The sequence below is a fragment of the Eublepharis macularius genome, chromosome 1 (assembly GCF_028583425.1).
Source record: "Eublepharis macularius isolate TG4126 chromosome 1, MPM_Emac_v1.0, whole genome shotgun sequence".
Taxonomy (NCBI): Eukaryota; Metazoa; Chordata; class Lepidosauria; order Squamata; family Eublepharidae; genus Eublepharis; species Eublepharis macularius.
Window position 1 is genome coordinate 233717996 of NC_072790.1, and position 19618 is coordinate 233737613.

Here is a 19618-nt window from a genome sequence, read left to right on the forward strand (position 1 = left end):
GGTGTATCAGAGGCAGCAGCTTCCTGCTTTCATAGACTCGATATCTAGAGATACAGAGAACGGGGCTGAAATCTGAAAAATGACAACACCAGAAACTCACACTGATGAAATTTTGAAAAGCCATCTCTAAAAATCTCCATCACCGATAAGCTAGGGATAGAAAGACTGATTCAGTAGGAACAGGTATCAGAAAATAAGGACTGCCCTGGTAAACAAGAACAAATTCCAGGAAACAGATTTATCATCTCCATGAAAGGAACCTCCACATGCAGAAGCAGGATACCATGAAGAGCAGCTGTTGGAGATAATGATAATATTTGATTTATATACCGCCCTTCAAGACAACTTAACACCCACTCAGAGCGGTTTACAAAGTAAGTTATTATTATCCCCACAACAAGAATCACCCTGTGAAGTGGGGGAGAGGGCTGAGAGCGCTCTGGAGAGCTGTGACTGACCCAAGGTCACCCAGCTGGCTTCATATGGAAGAGTGGGGAATCAAACCCAGTTCTCCAGATTAGAGTCCCGCTACTCTTAACCACTACACCGAAGGGGACCTTCGGTCCCTGCTGGCAACTGCCTGGCCAATGGTAGAAGCAGGATCCTGGGTAAAGGAGGCCAATCCAGCCAAACCCCTTCTTAGAAACTATTAAAGTGTTTTTGTAGACCCAGTTTTGGAACTTTTCTCCATAACCAGAAGAGCTAGCTGTTTGCTTGGGGGGGTGGGGGGGTTTCCTAATTGAAATCTGGAATCCAGATTTGACAGCACACAGATCTGTTGTGCAAAATCTCAGGTGAACTAAGAAAATGTTAGGCATCTCCTGGAATGCCAGAGGGGGGACTTATGAGGAGGCACCAGATCACAAGCTACAAGGTCCTCCTTCTCTATCTGCAGTACTGGCCAGCTTTCAATGGAACAGTTGCTTTGCCACCATGTAAGGATAAGTAAAGATGAAGTGCGGCCAGGCCTTCAAGTGAAGCAGGGCTTTTTTTCTGGGGAAAGAGGTGAGGGAACTCTCACCTGGGGCAACTCCCAGCAGGAGGTGGTGCTCCTGTCACTATATACGTGTGCGCAAAGTGTGTGCACGCTCCCGGAACCACACAATGGAAGTGACATCATCGCACATGGTGCGGCAGCTGCCCTGAGAGAGAGGGAGAGGGAAAGAAAGAAAGAAAGAAAGAAAGAGAGAGAGAGGGAGGGAGGGAAAGAAAGAAGGAAAGAAAAAGAAAAAAGGAAAGAAGGAAGGGAAAGAAAGAAGGAAAGACAGAGGAAGACATGGAAAGAAGAGAAAGGAAGGGAGGGAGGGAGGCTTCAGCTTGTGGGGGAATCCCCTTCCTCTCAGCTGAAGTTTAAAGCCCGTTTGGGGCTTCCCCGGCAGGGAAGTCTTGAGCTGCAGGGAGAGGCTGTTTCACCATGTTCAGGCTGAAAAAAAGCCCTGAAGAAATGGCTACCATTTCCCCCAAGTCAGGGTAGCCAACTCCATGTCAGAAAATTCCAGGAGATTTGGAGGCAGAGCATGGGTGCGGAAATTAGGGAGGGGAGAGAACTCGGCAGGGATCTTTTGTCCTAGAGTCCACTTTTCAAAGCTGCCATTTTCTCCAGGGGAATTGATCTCTGTAGTCTGGAGATTATTTCATGCATGCCTAAGGATTTGGCAATACCAAGGCCAACAAGCCAGATAAGTTTTTTCTGGCTAGTCCACTGAGCTGCATAAAAATCTTCGGGGTTCACTTCCTGATGTATGTAGAAACTAGCAGACTCCATTGTTACTTATCACATGGTCAAACGTTCAGTTCCCCTGGAGAAAATGGCTGCTTTGGAGAGTGCACTCTATGGCATTATACCCCATTGAGGCCCCTCCCCTCCCCAAACCCTGCCCTCTTCTGGCTCCACCCCCCAAATCTCCAGGAATTTCCCAACCTGGACCTGGCAATCCTATCTATGTTTGTGTGTGTGTGTGTGATGTGCAGTAGACATGTGGTTATCCATTGTGTACTTCACAATTTTAACTTTTTTTTAAGGTTGTCACTCAGGGCTAAATTAGACATGCCGCAAGGATTCTGGCACCAAGAAGTGTTTTTTTGTTTGGATGAGGGCTGACAGGCTGAAACTTAAGTGCTACTGGAGGGGGGAAGGTTTGACCCAGGAATAGGGTTATCTCATGTTCAGAATACGGTTGCACTCCCCTAAAGAAGCAGGTTCATAGCTTGAGGGTGCTGCTGGATTTGGGCCTCCAGTCCGTTTGGGGGGGGGAAAGGTGACAAGAGTGGCCAGAGGTGCTTTTCATCAGCTCCAGCTGGTGAACCAGCTGTGGCCCTTCCTGGGCAGTAAAGATCTTGCCACTGTGGTGCATGCCCTGGTAATATCCAGATTAGATTACAGCAAGGCACTCTGTGTGGGGCTGCTCTTGAAGACTGTACAGAAGCTGCAATTAGTAAGAATGCTGTGGCCGGAGTGTTTACTGAAGTGGGTCGTAGAGATCATACCATTGTTCTATTTACACTAGCTTCCAATTTGCTTCTGGGCCTAATTCAAAGTGCTTGCATTAACCTTTAGAGCCATCTACGGCTTGGGACCAGCATACCTTAAAGATTGCCTTCTCCCATATGACCCTACCCGTCAAATCCAGTCATCTGTGGAGGCCTTGTTTTGGGTGCCCCCGCCATGTGGGACTAAACAATGGCTACTTGAGAAAGGGCCTTTTTGGTTGTGGTACCGAAACTGTAGAACTCTCTCCTCAGAGAGATTCTCCTGTCTCCTTCTGCTATTGTCTTCCGCCAGCAGGTGAAGATTTGTTTCATTTGTGGTACCCCCAGTAAACTCTTATCAGCCCTCTTCCCTGGTAGTGTGTTTGTTTATATATGCTTTTATTGTGCTTATATATGCCTTTTAAATGTAATTTTAATGTTTTAATTACTTGTTTGCCACTTACGGCTCCCATTTTGGGTGGGAAAGCAGCATATAAATGTTTTAAATAAATAAATAAATTTTAAAGTGATTTTAAAATGCTGCGAGGGGCTGATCCTGAATGGGTCCACAGCGATCTTGTTAATTTTCCACACACATCTTTTCAAGTGCTGAAACAGCCACGGGAGGAGGAGGTTGCTACCATTTGGGCCCTTGATAAGGCCCTTGATAAGGAGAGCCCTTCTGGCTGCCACACTGCACGCCCGCCCTCATGGTATTTTAACATATTTTAAAATAGCAGCAAGCTTCTGGTGGCCATAAGGACACCCTCGTGTCTAGTTTGACCCATAGTTGTAAGCTGGACTGTGGTTGACCTGGGCTAACTTTATACAATGGTGGGAACACATATTGTTTAGTGGCTTAAGGTCTTGTAAATAAATGAAATATTTGAGTGGGGCTCAGTGGTGGGGCCTGATAAAAGGGTGGAGTCAGCCAGCAAAGGAGCCAGTGGATGGACCATTCACTGTGTGCTCTGCCTCTTTACTGGCTGACTCCATCCTTTTAGGAGCTCCCCACCAAATCCCCATCCAGGTACCAGAACTCTTTTTTGAAAGTTGGCAACCCTTTCTGCAAACAATAATTATAACGGAAGTACGCTGCACGTTTTTCTCGGCCCTTCTTGCTTCATGATACGTTTTTATTTTTACTTGATCAGGTGCTTTGAACAGTTTCAGCTCTCTGTTCCTTGGCCCTGTGATGCAGGCTCAGTTAGCCTGGGAGTGATAATCTATAAGAATGGATTACCTTTTTGGTGCCCAGTTTTGATAAGATTGCATTTTTTGCTGTTGCAAGCGATATTGACAAACCCACAGGAACAAATCCAATAAGAGGTGGAAAGAGACAGCTAGGATGCCAGAGGGGCCCACCCCCCGAGTTGTAAGGAGCTTGGGAATGGATGTGATTTTGTTTCACCTGGCTGGCTTCCAGTACCATTAACAGCTGTATTGCAGGCTGAAAGCCAACAGGTGATAGGCTCTTGTTTTAAACCAGCCCCTTGTTTTAAACTTGTTTTCCCACTTCCCCTCCCTAATTTTTCTCCTGGGGGCCAGCAGACTTCAGAACAGCACGGGGGCAAATTGAGGGTACGCTGTGGGAGGGAGGCATCTGCCGAAATCACTGCCCCCTCGTCCTAAGTGAAAATGCCATTTTTTCAGAGGAACTCTCAGAGGAAAATGCCAATAGCCGATAAAATGTGCTGCCTTTGAGCCGAATGTACATTGTGTTCATAGAGGTACTCAGAAATATGCAGTGTATGGGTCAAATTGATTGATCATGGTTGGCAGATAACTGTATAAGGGAGAAATTATATAATTAAAATATAATGAACATAAGATAGGTAGAAGGAAGTAAAGAGTATCGTATAGAGTATAGGCTAGATTGATTGACTTATGCCGAATGTATACTATGTTTATAGAAGTACTTAAAGTTATGTAGAATGGGAGACAAATTGTTTGTTCCATATTGATGAGATTCGAATGTATGAGATAAAATATAGAGTACAAAAAACAGATAAATGATTATTATAATTAGAGGGTATATGCCAGGAATGTAATGTTTAGCTGATAAGTTAAGTGGGATAGGGAACAGAGATAGCACGGTATTATAATAGACAAGCTTAGAAGAGAGTGAAAGTATATGATTATTAGTATAAAATAAGTATGAAATGAGTAGGGGGAAAATGGACAAGGGGTTGGAAAACTGTTGGAAGTCAACAAAAAGGGGGGAAAGGGAGGGGGTTAGAATTTGAATATTTAAAGGAAATGGATTGTAATGAATATAATACCGATTGATTTCTAATCCAATAAAAAAAAATTCAAAAAAAAATGTGCTGCCCTTGAAAGGTACTCTCCAAATCAGGCAGGCTGACAGAGGGCCCGTCTTGCCATTGGAGACTTTTTCTGCCTCGCATCATCTAAGCGTTTGGGAACACGGGCACTTCTTCGGAGGATGCACATACAAGCACACACAAACGTCTCTTGAGTAGTTTTAGTTTTAATTCCTGGAAAACAAGATCCAAACAAAGAGAAAAAGAGAGAGAATGCTTCCACTATACAAAGTAGAGAACAGGCACATTTGTGAAGTGAAGGATGAACGGACGGAAAGGAAGGCACCCTCCTCCCACGCTCAACCCTTTGTAGCTTCCGGGAGCTGCCCTGTCTAACCAAACAACCCCTGAAGGAGGTCCAACAGAGCGGGACCTCAACCGGGATCACACACTCCCCATATTTTCTCCCCACTGATGGGGTGGGGGATTAGAGAACCCTCCCTGTGAGACAAGAGGCACAGCTGTAGATGCTTTTAGAAAGCTGGCCCTCAATGCAGCCTCCCTACGCCCTCTACCATCAAGGAGGAAGGGACAAGTCTGGGCCTATCTCCACTGCAAACCATTCCCGAAGGATCCTGGGAATGTTAGCTTGGCAAGGGCGCTGTCATTACAAACCCCTAGCTGAACATTCATGGAATGATGGTCCCCAGGATTATAAATATTAAATCTGTTCACACTTAGGGAGTAGATATGTTCCTTATCTGGCTCACAAGGGAGGGGGTGTTGTGTGCATGTTCGCTTGAGGTTAGGGGTTCAGGAGGGCATGCAACAGTAAACAGACTTGGTGCTTTGTGCTGGGGGCAGACGGGATTGATGCAGGCCCCCAGGAGGTGCAGTTCCAACATTAATAAAAGGGACGACCACAACAGACAGACCAGTATAAATGAGGCTTCCACTTAACTCAGCTCGGAAGGGATTGTAATCTTGTGGGAAAAGGTGTGTGTGTGGGGGGGTCAAAGATGGGAGCACCATGCGAAGAGGAGTGTTGTGATGCCAGGGTTTTGCCTCAACCAAAGCAAGGAACTCTGTTGGCACTGTAAAGAGGGTAGGATTCCCTCTGTTGATTGACGGGTGAGAGACTGGCTGGCAGCATAGAGGAGAGTACTGCAGCGTAAATGGTTTGTGCCAAGGCAAAGAGTTAGCACCACCAGGAAAGAACAGATGAGTTGCTTTGGATTTCACTTTGCTGGGGGGTAGGGGGTGGTAAAAAAGGGAATGAACAGAACTGCACCACGTGTATGTCATATGCTCCAAGCCAGAACATCGGCCCTTTCCCTTCCTAAACAGCTTCCCCTTTATCTCGGGTCCGACTCAGCAGATCCATGGGGAGTCCTGGGGGCTGGCCAGTGTTGGTGCGGTGTCGGGCCCGGGGGCGCAAGCGTCGGGGCAGCCTGGCAGAAGGTGGCCCTCCATCGCTTAGAGCATCTGAACTCTCATCAATGAAAGCCAAGTTTTCACCCGCGTAGTCTATAGGCCGCAGTGGGACGGCATTGCGGGCGTTCAGCTGGGCCACGCGCCGGTTGGTAGCTGGAGAAGGGCTTGGGCAGGGTAGGCACAACGATGGAGGCAAGGGTGGTATTAAGGCCGGGGGCTGCGATGGCAGTAAAGGCGGCGGGGGCTGTGCCGGTGACTGCTGTAACGGCTCTTCGCCTTCCTTGTGCTGCGGGATGTCCGAAGGAGACGGAGGCTTCCCTTTCAAAGTGCCCACTCTATGCAGCTTGTCGGGCAATGCCATGTTTGGGACACGCAGCTGGGATGCCATAGTGCCTGTCCAGGAGGCAGCATGTGCAGTCAAGTCCCCCATCTGCGGAGAGTGGGAAAAGGAGGGATAAAGACTGAAGAACACATGAAAGGCTTCTCAAAGGCCACCTACCTGCCCATTTTCTTTCTCCTGCAACCATGGAGCAGAAAGAGAATAACAAAAGTTCCCAGAGTGTAAGAATTGATCTGCTGGACCAGACCTGAGGTCCATCATCATCTTATTCCCTGACAAAATGCCTCCCAGAAGTCCACAAACAGGACATGAAAGCCTTCCTTGCTCTTACTGGCATTCAAAGATATGCTGCCTCTGAACATGGAGGCTCCACTTAGCTATTGTTTTATTATTATTTGTTTATAAAATTTAATATCCCCGCCTTTCTGCGTTCATCAGGGCCACCAAGGTCAGCTAACAGATTAAAAACTTACACAATAAAAACACAGCATTCAAACTATTAAAACCAAGTTAAAATACACATACAATACAATTCCGTAAAATAGACACATCTGAAAACAACAATTAAACACAGGGCAGGAAGGAGGGATCACTGAGGAACATCAGATGAAACAAAAAAAGTTCACTCACTGGAAAAAGATGGCAACGGAAGATGACAAGTGAGTTTCTCTAAGGACAGAATTCCAGAGCTTGGAGGCCTTAATCAGGGACACTTCTTTATGAATTAGGCCAAAACGTAACGAAAACACACTACTTTTTCTCCCAATGTTTTGGGCAATCCTATGTTTAATCTTGCTCCTTCTCTAGCACAAATTTCACCACTATACCACACTGGCTGTCTTGAAGATACAGGATTGGCTCTTGTAGATGCATTCTGCTAACAGTGGTGCTCCCTCTCTAATGCAGGAAGCCTTCGGTTAAAGCACCATTGTTAGAAGAATGGATTGCCAGGATTCAACCCATAAAAGTCCCATTTAGCTGCTATGACTAACAGCAGCTGTGGGGCACAGCACCGCGTCTTGTGGCAGTGGCATAAGTTCAATTATCCATTGCATTAATCCTCTTGTCTAAACTGGTTTGTTGTGCTGCGTGCATCAAGGGTCAGACAAGGCTGCCCTTCGGTGCCAATATCCTCTTTCTTGCACCCAGTCACATACACTCCCCAAATCTGTGGAGGAAGTCTTCCTCCTCATGATAAACCCAATGTGGAAAGCAAGTCTTCCCTATAACCAGTAGGCTGCACTGCACTGCCTGCAAACCAAGCGGGTCCATCCCTTCCCTCTGGTTGGCAAGGGCTGCTGGAAGATGCACAAGGCCCCCTCTTCCTTTCCCACTAATGAAAGCCCGCTGCCATCTGCAGCCGTTTTATTGCCTTTCATCTGAGCCCCAGAGTCAAAGAGAAAAACGGCTTTCAATTAGGCGAACTCCTTAATGAGCTCATGTGCAAAATTGATACCATCTGGTTTTTAAGCGGCAAAAAGGGAGCAGCTCCAGGCTGGGAGTGCGAAAGTCCTAACCACGGTATCACTGCAGAGCGTCGCATGTGGGAAGAGCAGGAAAGAACACCCCGAGAGCCACCGTGCTTTTAAAAAAACTTTTTCACTGACACATCCTCCTTCCTGTTGCCAATCTCTAGGTGGGGCCTGGAGTTCTCCTGGAATTACAATTGACCTTCAGATGATGGGGTTCAGTTCCTCTTGAGAAAACAGCTGCTTTGGATAGTTTATTATGCCTTTGTACCATGCTGAGGTCCCATTCAGGCTCCACCTCCCAAATCTCCAGGAATTTCCCAACCTGGAGCTGGCAACCTTACTTTAAAAGCAGCCACATCTGCAGTTAATGCTGCAAAGTCTAGTGGGAAGGTTCCTGGACATTTGGGGGCAGTGGCTGAAGAGGGCCAGTAAAGTTCAGGGAGCGCTGAGAGCTCAGCGGGAAATGTGACTCTAGGACTTCCATGTCTGCTAGACTACTCCATGATACACCATACAGTCCACCCTGGGAAGATGCCATTTCCTCCAGGGAACTTGAGCGATAAGGATTTTTTTTGTCTCTACACTATGCAAAGCTTTACCATTAGCATAAGAAACTGTGAAAAGCGCAAGAAGAAGCCAGGCTAACAGGCAACATGTTTGTCTGAATGCTGGAGAAACTTTCATCTGTAGGTTGGTGGTGGAGAGTGCCCTCGAGTCATAGCTGACTTACAGCGACCCCTGGTGGGGTTTTCATGGCAAGAGTCTTAACAGCTTGGTGGAACGCTCTGTCAATGGAAACCCGGGCCCAGCAGGACATATTATCGTTCCGCCGGGCCTGTAAGACAGAGCTGTTCCGCCAGGTGTTCGGTGATTGAAGGGGGCGGTGCCATGTCGGCCTCCCACCTTTGGGGTGGGGGAGGGTTCTCCCCACCACTGCACTTTTTAAATTTGTTTTATTGTTTGTATATTGATTTTAGTTCTTGTTTTTATCGATTTTAACTGTTCACCGCCCAGAGCCCCTGGGGATGGGCAGTATATAAATTGAAATATAAAATAAATAAAAATAAAAGAGGTCACCCACAGATTAAGCTGCTGCCAGTTGGCAGCACCTGGCCAGAAAACAGCTCGGAAACCTCAGTCACCTTCTGACCACGACAAACCTCATAGCTGCTGTGGGATGTAGCCAACCTCCAGGCCAGACCTGGAGTTCTCCCAGAACTACAACTGATCTCCAGACTACAGAGTTCAGTTCCTCTGGAGGAAATGGCCAGAGGGGGACTCTATGGCACTATACCTCTGAGGCCCCTCCTCAAACTCTGCCCTCCCCAGGCTGCACTTCCAAATCTCCAGGAATTTTCCTACCCATATTCGGCCACTCGACTCGCAAGGCAGCCTTGCAGAGCGCAATTCTCCCCACCCCACTAGCTTTTGTCTTTAGGGTGAGGGGCATGGCTGTGTGCTGAAGCCCGTTTTCCTGTGTGCTACAAAGCCATAAGTCTCCAATCCTCTAAATTCAATCCCTCCAGACAGCCGCGTTCTAGTCATATACAAGCAATAGTAGACTTTACAAATATATGAGTGGCATAAAGGGGTATAGTTAGGTACAGAAGTAGCAGCACAGGGTTGATATGGGATGATTAATAATAATAACGGTATGCTTATATACCGCACTTCCAGATAGATTAGTGCCCCACTCAGAGTGGTGATCAAAGTCCCCACAATACAGCTGGGGAGCTGGGCTGGAAGGAATGGCTGGCCCAAGGCCACCTCCTGAGCTCATGGCAGTAGTGGGAGTCAAACTAGCAGAGTGCTGATTAGCAGCCCGACCACTTAACTGCTATGCCGCAGCAACTTGCTTCACCAGAACATTCTGGTTCAAGTAAATCTTTTTTCTCTGGATTCAAGTGATTTTTATTATATTCAATAGTATAATATAGCATGATATGAAAGTTGATTTGTTTTGTTATGATGGTCCTTTGTGTTAAAATGGGGGGAGGTCAGTGCTAACTAGCTATCACGTTTTATGTTGTCCTTCTTCTGAGGAGTTCAAGATGTGGTTCTCTCCTCTTCCTCCATTTTATCCTCCCAACAGCCAAGATTAAGCTAAGAGAGTGTGCCAGTTCAAAATCATCTAGATAACTTCATGGCCAATTGAGGATAAGTTGGATTCAAGTCTCTGAAGTTTTAGTGGCTCTAACCATTACCACACACCGGCTCTCTCCACTATGCTACAAGATCAACCTGACTCGCAAGAGATAGTTGTCCATCTACATCGCTGCAATATGGGGGCTACGCTGCTGAAGGGAATAACAAGGAAGTATAAACGATGGGCTTACATGGCAGGGTTTGCATGCATGCTTAGGGCCACATGCTGCCTCACCTCAGCTCTTGTGCGTCGGGACAACACCCTCAACCAGTTGCCGATCATGGTCAGGATAGAGGCAAAATAGGCCAAACCAAGCAGAATCCAGAACCATACCAATGGTTTGTACCACGGATACTCCTCAGTTGATGTATCACCTGAAAAGAAAGGGGAGAAATTGGTAGAAAATTTGAGACAGATGCCTTTTAACCTCCCATGCTCAGGACCAAACTAGATGTTACAGTGTCTACGGGTCCAATCAGTGGACACCGCTGCCATTTTAGAGGTGAATTTGGGCTATCTAACAATGTCACAAGGAGGATTGGCCCTTCAGCATAGCTGGACCAGGCGATCTTGTCCCCCGACACCATTGTGTTTTTCCAAGTGATGAAACTCCAATCTTCCTGCAACCTGACCCGTTATAGACTGCCCAGTTTAGTGGTCAGAAAAGGACCTGGGAGTTCAGTCATGAACCTCTGTGCCCTTGGACCAGTCAACCGCTTCTCTCAGCCTAAATGCTTATCTGTCTAATACAATTTTATTCCATCCTTCTTCCAAGAAATTCAAAGCAATGGATGCGGACCAGACACTCCAAGGCCCTCTTCAGGGTTCAGTATAATCAATCCAAAAAATTTTAAATACATGAGGAACACAAATAGGCAGAGTTGTCCCGATGGAGGGAGCCACAGCAAATCTGGGAGCTTTATAGCAAGGAGTAGAGCAGGATTGGCTCTCTGAGATCAGCTGATTTCCTAGGCAAGGGGGATTCTGGAGCTATAGCGCTAGGACTGGAGAGAGACTCAATCTTAAAGCTGCCTCAACCATGATTCTTTACATATCGCTGTATCCCTTAGCATGCCTGGGCATGGAGCAGGGGTCACATGGAGTAGGGGTCACTGGGGCAGTCGGGGGGGGCAGTTGTGAATTTCCTGTATTGTGCAGGGGGTTGGACTAAATGACCCTAGAGGTACCTTCCAACCCTATGAGTCTATGAAAAGCAGTACTTTGCATTGGAAATTAGCATGGAAAACTACTAAAGTTTAAAGCTGGAAATGCCAATGACTGCAGATAGTGGTGTGTGTCGTTCCAGTCTTTTTCTTCTTTGCAGGAATCCAACAACAACAACAACAATATTTGATTTATATACCGCCCTTCAGGACATCTTAATACCACACTCAGAGCAGTTTACAAAGTGTGTTATTATCCTCGCAACAATCACCCTGTGAGGTGAGCGGGGCTGAGAGAGCTCTGAGGGAGCTGTGACTGACCCAAGGACACCCAGCTAGCTTCAAGCAGAGGAGTGAGGAATCAAACCTGATTCTCCAGATTAGAGTCCTGCTGCTCTTAACCACTATACCAAACAGTGTCTCCAGTGTCAAACTCTGTATGCTTTAACATTCACAGTGCAGAATGTAAATTTTGGTGTTGCATAGATCTCTTTTTTAGGGTGCAGTTCAGGAACATGTTAAAGGATAAAAATAAGGGTGACTGTCTGAAACTTGTCCCAGAAATATCTACTGCAAAGCACCCTCCATGATTGAGGAGACCACCTCAATCACCTTTACCCTTTCCTTGTCTGCCGTAAAGAAAACCACCCCTGACATGTCTATGGAAGAGCCCTACTTTGGTCTGCTCCATCAATCTACAGGGGCTAAGATGCGGGGAGGGAGTAAGAAGGAGGGGCAACAAACTGTACAGCTCACCCTGATCCCCTAGAAGGACCATCCCTTTCCACTACTCAGAGCACCCACCTGCCACATAATCACCAAATCCGATGGTGGTCAGTGTGATAACCACAAAGTAAACACTCTCAAGGAGGGACCAGTGTTCCAAATGCTGGAAGATAACAGTGGGCAGGGAAACGAAGAGGAGGCAGCCAATGAGAATGAAGAGCAATGCCGAGAGGATCCTTACGATGGTAGGACTGACTTGCCATTTCTGTGCAGGAAGAGAACGGAACGGGGGCAGCGTTCAAGAAACACACAGCCTACCCAAAAGGCAGTCGAATCCCAGAACACAAGAATTCCGCCAAAGATCTGTCTAACCCAACTTGAGTGTTGCCAGCTTAATATCTTTGGGAAGCCCACCAACTGGGCATGGTGACAAAATGCCCCTCCTCCATCTCCAACATCTGGCATTCTGCAACTGGACGGGGAGGCTCCATTTAGTTAATAGCCACTGCTAGACCTCTCCGTTTCCAGGAACCGATCCGATCATTAAAAGAAAAAACTCACCTAAGGTAATGGCCCTTGGGAGTTCCATATGAGAACTGTATCTTCCAAATTGGGAATGTTGATTAATGAAGTCGCCTGTGTTGTGCTGATGAACACAGCATGGGTACCAACATTTTGGTAGTGGCTACATGTCACAACTTCTGGAAATTCAGCAATGGGGTTTCCAGATAAGGTAGAAAAGGGGCCCAGGTGAAGGCAAGTAAGCAAAGCAACTCACCAAGAAAATATCCTCCACCTTGCCAATGCCCTTCCGTAGAGAGGATCCCAAATGGTCACCGACTCCAGCCAGCAGCATCCCAAAAAGGGGAATTCCCACCAATGCATAGAAGATACAGAAGAGCCGGCCAGCATCAGTTTGGGGGGAGTTGTTCCCAAACCCTACGGGGTGGAGAGGCCACAGCAAGAGACAGAACCGCTGTAACTGGTCAGGATTCACCCCATTTCTTGGTTAAGTACCCTTTTGGAATATACAGGCGTGTTGGCGCAGAAGAATTGAAAGAAGGGCTTTGCTGTAGAAGAAGGGGGGTTGCGTACTGTGCAATTGTACTGCATAAGTGCGGGAAGTATATCAGGCGCTAAATTTAGCATCCTGCTAATCTTTCCTTTGCAAAAAAATATACAGATTTCTAATTCTTGGGGTTATAGGACTAGATTTGAAAATATGAGGGCAATATCTTGCAAAGGCTCAGAAGCCAGAGAGATTGCCCAAGTGCTATCACCTTTGATCTGGAGGTCTACCGTCTTAGGGCCATCACCAGGTTTCAGGGGTCCTTTGGGCATAACCAGGGCTTTTTTTCAGCAGGAACGAGGTGGAATGGATTTCCAGAACCTCTTGAAAATGGTCACACGGCTGGTGGCCCCGCCCCTTGATCTCCAGACAGAGGGGAGTTTAGATTGCCCTCCACGCAGCGCGGAGGGCAATCTAAAGTCCCCTCTGTCTGGAGATCAGGGGGCGGGGCCACCAGCCATGTGACCATTTTCTCCGAGGGCAACCCACTGAGTTCCACCACCTCTTTTCCCAGAAGAAAAGCCCTGGCATAACCATTCCCTCCCCCAATCACAATTACCTTTCCCTTTGATTGGGGCACCCTTCTCTCCCTCCCCAACAATTACCCCAGCACTGGATGGAGCAATGTCTCTCATTCAGCTTTTAGTCCCATTAGTACCAAGAGGTCCATAAAGAGCAAAACCGAGTCAGCACAATCTTTGTAGGGCCTCTGGGCTCATCGCAAGGGATGCCTGGAGGACACAACAGAGTGTGCGTACTGTCTCCTCGGCTGGCTCCAGTTGCAGCGGTGCCCTTTGGCAGAATTGCGAGCCCAGGTAGGTACCCAAAATGCTGAAGCCTAACACCAGCCCTGTATCTTCTCACAAATGGGTGGAACCTGCCTGTGACTCCTACTCAGAAGAGCGGGAAGTTCTCCCTGTACATGCTCAGAGACTTTTTTTTCTATCACGAATTCTTGAATACATTTGGGGGCGAGGGGGAATGTACACGCCGCGTTCTCAGAAGCCCTTTCGTCATCGTTACGGACTCGTTTGCTCCAGAGATGACTTGCAGTTCGCACAAAGTTTTGCAAAAGGGTACCAATAGTCTGGGATTCATCCTGGGCCATTTCCACACAGCTTACCTTGTTGTGGAAAATAGCGAAATCTCACACGAAATCACGCGAGAAGACGCTGTTATCGTGTCTTTTTGTGTGATAACAGCATCTTCTCGTGTGATAACAGCATCTTCTTGCGAGATTTTGCTATTTTCCACAACAAGGTAAGCTGTGTGGAAACGGCCCTTGTTCTGTTGGGTGTCAACACCTTGATTGTTTGATTCCTGCCTCCTTGGTCTTTACAGATGCCCCCAAATCAGCCCAGCAAGACTTGCTGGATTGTTTTCCCTATCTGGGGTTGTAAATTCTTTGTTCTCATCGCCAGCACTCTCTGGGCTGTGGCCCGTTGGCTTGTGAATTGCAAGACCCCACCTTTTGCAACCACAGACAAGCAGCCTTCCTGCCCCAAGGTCTTCTCCCTCCCTTCTCTCCCAAACCATCTCCCTGTATACCGATCGTGGTGATAACGGTGCCAGCGAAGAAAAAGGCGCTGCCCATGTCCCAGTTGGAGCTGGTTTTGTTGGTATCATTGTTGAAAAGGTCCACGCCGGCTAAGATGGCCTCACTCACTTGCTAGGAGGAAGGGCAGAGAAGAGATTAGTCCTCCCAACACATAGAGGACCAGCACCCCAAACAAAAAAACCCAGCTTTCTTCCCCAGTGCTCACTCCCTTTCATTCTAAACCTCAGACCAAAATATCTGGAATCACAAGCTGGCAAACTCCGCCCCTCCCTGCATTTTTGTTCCCACTGCTCCATTGAGCCCAGGGCCAGGAAACCACAGCAATCTACTCCAGGGTCTCCTACCTAACCCTTTTAAGTGGGGCTGCGGGGAATTGAACTTGAGACTGAGCCATGTGGCCCCTCCCATTGCGCAATCAATGAATTGTGTAGTTAGCCCTGCTCACGTGTACCAGCTCCGGCAAATGACCAGAGACCTTTCCGATTTCCTTGCTCCTATTCCTAATAAATCACCGTTCCAGTTTTTGCCTTTTGGGGGGGGATGGCCCTGCTTAAATGTTGTTAGCGCAAGATGCTGGAGTTACCCATCAGGGTTCTGCTCCATCTCCTGAGGTAAAATCTCAAAACAGGGACCGTATGCATCGTCTCTTGTGTCAATGCATTGTGTCTGAATACTAAAGTGCCATGCAGTCCACAGCTTGCCGTTTCAAACACTGCCACTTCAGAGGTACATTCTGAATGCTTGGTATATTTATAACTTTAAAAGAATAATGCCCTCCTAAGAGTCTAAATTGATGAAAAGCATGCAGTTACAGAGAAAATAGATCCAGAAGGCAAAGGAAATTCTTCAGAAATGTGCGTGCGTGTGTGTTGGGGTGCTCAGGCAGCGGTCTTTAAGGTTCCTAGCCTCCAGTTTGGGTCTAAAGACCTCCCAGAATTGTAACTGATTTCCAGACTACAGGGATCAGTTCCCCTGGAGAAAATGGCTGGTGTGGAGGGTGAACTCTTTGGCATTATACCGTGCTGAACTCCCTTCCCAAATTCCACCCTCCCCAGATTCTACCCTCAAATTTCCAGAAATTTCTCAACCTTGAGTTGGTAACCCTAGAGAATTTGGGGCTTACAGCCACACCGATATTTCCATCCATGAAAGGTGAGAGGGTAACAGCATCCCCGTCCCAGAACCCCACAGCATCTTTACATTTCATAGGCAAGCACAAATCTCCTCACCCCTCTCAGAGGGAAAAAAGGGTATGTATGAACAGGGGGAAGCAAGGAGGCATGAGAATTTCTGGGCCCAGTGATCACTGAGGTCGGGCCCACATACATATCCTTGCCAACAGATCTTGCTTGTGTTATTCATTGCTAGGAGTAGTAACTATACAACCACGTATTGTTTTTTTAAGGATCCTACATATTATATAAATAATTCACGTAATTCATAAATAAATACTTAGTGTTTATGTAGTTCAATAGAGTTCAAAGCACTTTGCACCAATTGTCATGTGGCAGTCCTTATAAAAATACATATCCCCATATCACAGATGGGAATATCGAGGCAAAGAGAGGTGAGGGGAAAGTGGTTTACCTAAAGCTAAAGAGGTCACAATCAATTTGAACCAGGGACTTTCCAATTTATAGCTTCCAAGTCTTAGCCATTGGAGTGGAGAGCTCTGCAACTGTGGAAGACAAGATTTTGGTGAAGGAAACATTGGCCATTTCCAAACGTCCTCATAGGGGCCGCCCACTCACGGAATGCTGGCAGCTTTCCCCCACAATTCCAGACATCTTTGTTTGAAGAATGGTTTCAGGCTGCTTGGTCTTTTCTTTTGCCGTGGGCTGACTGAGTGTGTCTTCTGAATTCTTGGGCATGTGAATGGTTAAAGCGCTCTGAGGAATCGTATGGTCACAGCCCCGTTCCTCCCCTGAAGCTTTCAGCATGCAATTGTGCATGTGCAGAGCAAAAAAAAAACATTTGAAAGGGAGGACGGCAACTATGAAAGTGCCCAACCTCCCCTCCCAAACTGCTTCTTCTAAGAACTGTGGAGGCTGTCCTGCGACCTCAAAGCGCAAGGTAAGCGCTTTTGGGGAGTGTGTGTGGAGGCTGAGTTTTCAGAGCGACTCACAAAAAGTGGAGAAAGGGCGGGAAAGACCGACCATTCTTCCCTCAAGTCTTGATGTTGACACAGAATGGGAAGTTTGAAGGAAAATTCATGTGGCATCTTTGGAGGTGAAGATTACCAACTCCAGCTTGGAAAATTCCTGGAGATCTCGGGATGAAGTTTGGGCAGGGCAGAGCTTGGAGAGGAAGCTCAGGGATAAAATGCCATAGCATCTGCCCTCCAAAGCTGCCATTATTTCCACAGAAACAGATCTCTGTAGTCTGGAGATCAGTTAACTCTGGGAGAACCCTAGCCACCCACCTGAAGGTTGGTTACCCTAACGGAGGCTCGAGGTCAGACCAGATCTCAACCACCCAATGGATGGGCCGTCACATCAAAAGAACCTTGCTGGGTTAGTTCAAAGGTCTATCCAGGTCAACAACCCATTTCTCACAACGGCCAAACAGATGACTCTAGAAAGCCTACAAGAAGTGCACAGAGCTGTCTTCTTGTTACCCCTCCAGCAACTGGCATTCACTGATACACTGCCTCTGAACATGGAGGCTCCATTCAGCTATCAAAGCCGATATTAACTGATGGACCCGTCCTCCAGGTATTCATCTACTCTTTTAAAGGCATCATGCTTCCTGCAACAGTGAGTTCTATTCTGGTTGCTCACATCATGGTTCTAGCTCCTGACAAATCTCCTTCCCAATTCAATCTCTCCCTACCTTACCCGTGCCTGGTTGCCTGCTTACTTGTCTTTTCTCTGCCCTCCCCATCTTATCCTTTGCCCTCCCATCCAGCCCTTATTGTTATTTCCCTCTCACCCGAATGAGGGCATCCAATTCATCGGGCCCCACGCACTGGTGCCGTCTCAAGAACTGTTCCCGGTGCCCTTTCAGAAATTGCTCCCGGTGGGCACTGAGCTTCCCATGTTGGCGGACTTCATATGGCTGCTCCAGCTGGCGAAAGATGAAGGCCCCGGTGACTAGGTATACTAGGACCACAGTGAAAAGCGCAAAGACAGTGGTGAGGCGCATCACAGCGCTGCTTCCGCGGGGGCTCAGGCTCAGGATCGATTCCTTGGATGGGTAGCAGACGACAAGCATAGAGCCATGGTTGTCAGGAGGGCCAATGGCGGGGGGCAGAGGCGGCGGGGGGTAGCTCACTGTGGAGGATAAGGAGAAAAGGAGGTGTGAGTGCACTCAGATGTACACCATATTTCCACACTCCCTGTCCCCAAGCCTATGGCTAACAAGAGGGATACGTAGGCTCGGATCCATCCAGCTTTTTCACTCAATGTCACCCGGTTCCCCTCCATATTCCTCTCCCACGTGTATTTCAATATAGCTGTTTTGGTTAGTCAAAGATAGTCCGTCCTTTTACACCAGCAAAACAAGTTGGTTGGATCCAACCCACAGAGTCACCCAGTGAAGCTGAACGGCAGTAGGCCTGGGATGAACAAAAGGAAGTACAGTTGGCTTATGCAACTCACTGTGCAAGGTTGGTTTATGGAACTCACTGCCACTGAAACATGGCAATGGCCATTTGCTTCAGCACACACAGAAGGAAGCAAGTCCATACCGTTTATGGAACTCATTGCTACAATTGCAACCACATACTTGTAGAAGGCTTTTGAAACAGACCAGGCTAATTTGAGGAGCGGGACATGTCTATCACTTCCAAAGGTGCTGAAGAGAAGACATGCGGGGAAGGGCTGTTGCATTTATGCCCCATTTGTGGACTTCCTAGAGGGTATTTAGCTGTTCACTGTCGGTACCAGGGTGATGGACTGGATAAAGCTTGGTTTTATTCAGTGAGCCATTTCTGAGGAGCTGTTTTCTTTCTGCTTCTCCAGTCCAGGATTAGAAAAATTTATGATAGTGAAATAGATTCTCCAGTTACAGAGACATACCTTTGAATGACAGACACTGGCAAGGGGAGTGCGTGAAAAATCCTTTTTATTCATGCAAGGCTTCCCAGAGACATGGCACTGGCTGGACTAGATGGACAACTGATTTGATCTAGCGGGGGAAACAGAGTTCCTAATCCCATAAAAACAACTCTTTTAATTTTTCCCTCCCTGACTAATCTCTCTCAGTCCCCTATAATTCTATTAGATTAGTGCCGACTTGATGTTTCCGAACCTTTAAAATCAACCATGTGGTTTAAATATTGGTTATATTGAACACTTGTATCAATATTGAGCTTCCCCCCTCATTTATTTTCCCCTTAATCTAAACATAAAGACGTCAAGGCCGAATGAGCACTGCTGAGAGTTCTGTTCTTTTCAGTAGAACAATTTCCCAAAGTCAAACACAAACGGACTCAAGTGGAGGAGCTGCTCAAGTCTCTATTACCATCCAATGCCCGCCCCCCCCAATCCATTTCTTTGATTTGGACCCATAACCTATGCTGGGGGAAAGAAGAGATCAAACAAACCACCCGTTTTCTGAGCTGATTACAAGCTAGACCCGCCAAATCCTTATTTTTTCTCAGTAACGCTTTTGACCAGTGGTAGAATTGTATACATAGAACTCTTCCCCACCACATCTTCCTATGATAGCAATCATTTGTTCTTCGCTGTCTTCTCTATTTTCCCTTTTCTAGGGGATGGGGGGTTACCCCCATGTCTTCTCTACCACGGGGGGGGGGTTATAAAATTGTGCAGGAAAAGAGCACAAAGGTATAAAGAAAGGATAAGAGGATGAAAGGGGGGGTGATGCAGGGAAGTATTCTGTCCCTCCCCCATGAACAAGGTATGTTACTGGAACAGGGAGGGTAATATAGAAGGAAATAACAACATTCCCAGCCAATTTTCATCCAACTGGGAATGTTATTCTCCTGTTTTAAAAAAAAGCATTTGTCAAAAG

The 19618-nt window shown here is 47.1% G+C and overlaps 1 protein-coding gene across 1 annotated transcript; it reads right to left on the bottom strand.

The window, feature by feature from the left end:
* Nucleotides 1-6072: 6072 nt before the first annotated feature.
* Nucleotides 6073-17908, bottom strand: KCNK4 (potassium two pore domain channel subfamily K member 4). Its single transcript, XM_054995670.1, has 6 exons — nucleotides 17573-17908; nucleotides 14632-14752; nucleotides 12793-12953; nucleotides 12093-12279; nucleotides 10360-10499; nucleotides 6073-6597 (listed from the first exon to the last, which is right to left on the bottom strand). The coding sequence occupies exons 1-6, from the start codon at nucleotides 17852-17854 to the stop codon at nucleotides 6073-6075; spliced, it is 1416 nt and encodes a 471-aa protein (XP_054851645.1). The 5' UTR covers nucleotides 17855-17908.
* Between the last annotated feature and the right edge of the window lie 1710 nt (nucleotides 17909-19618).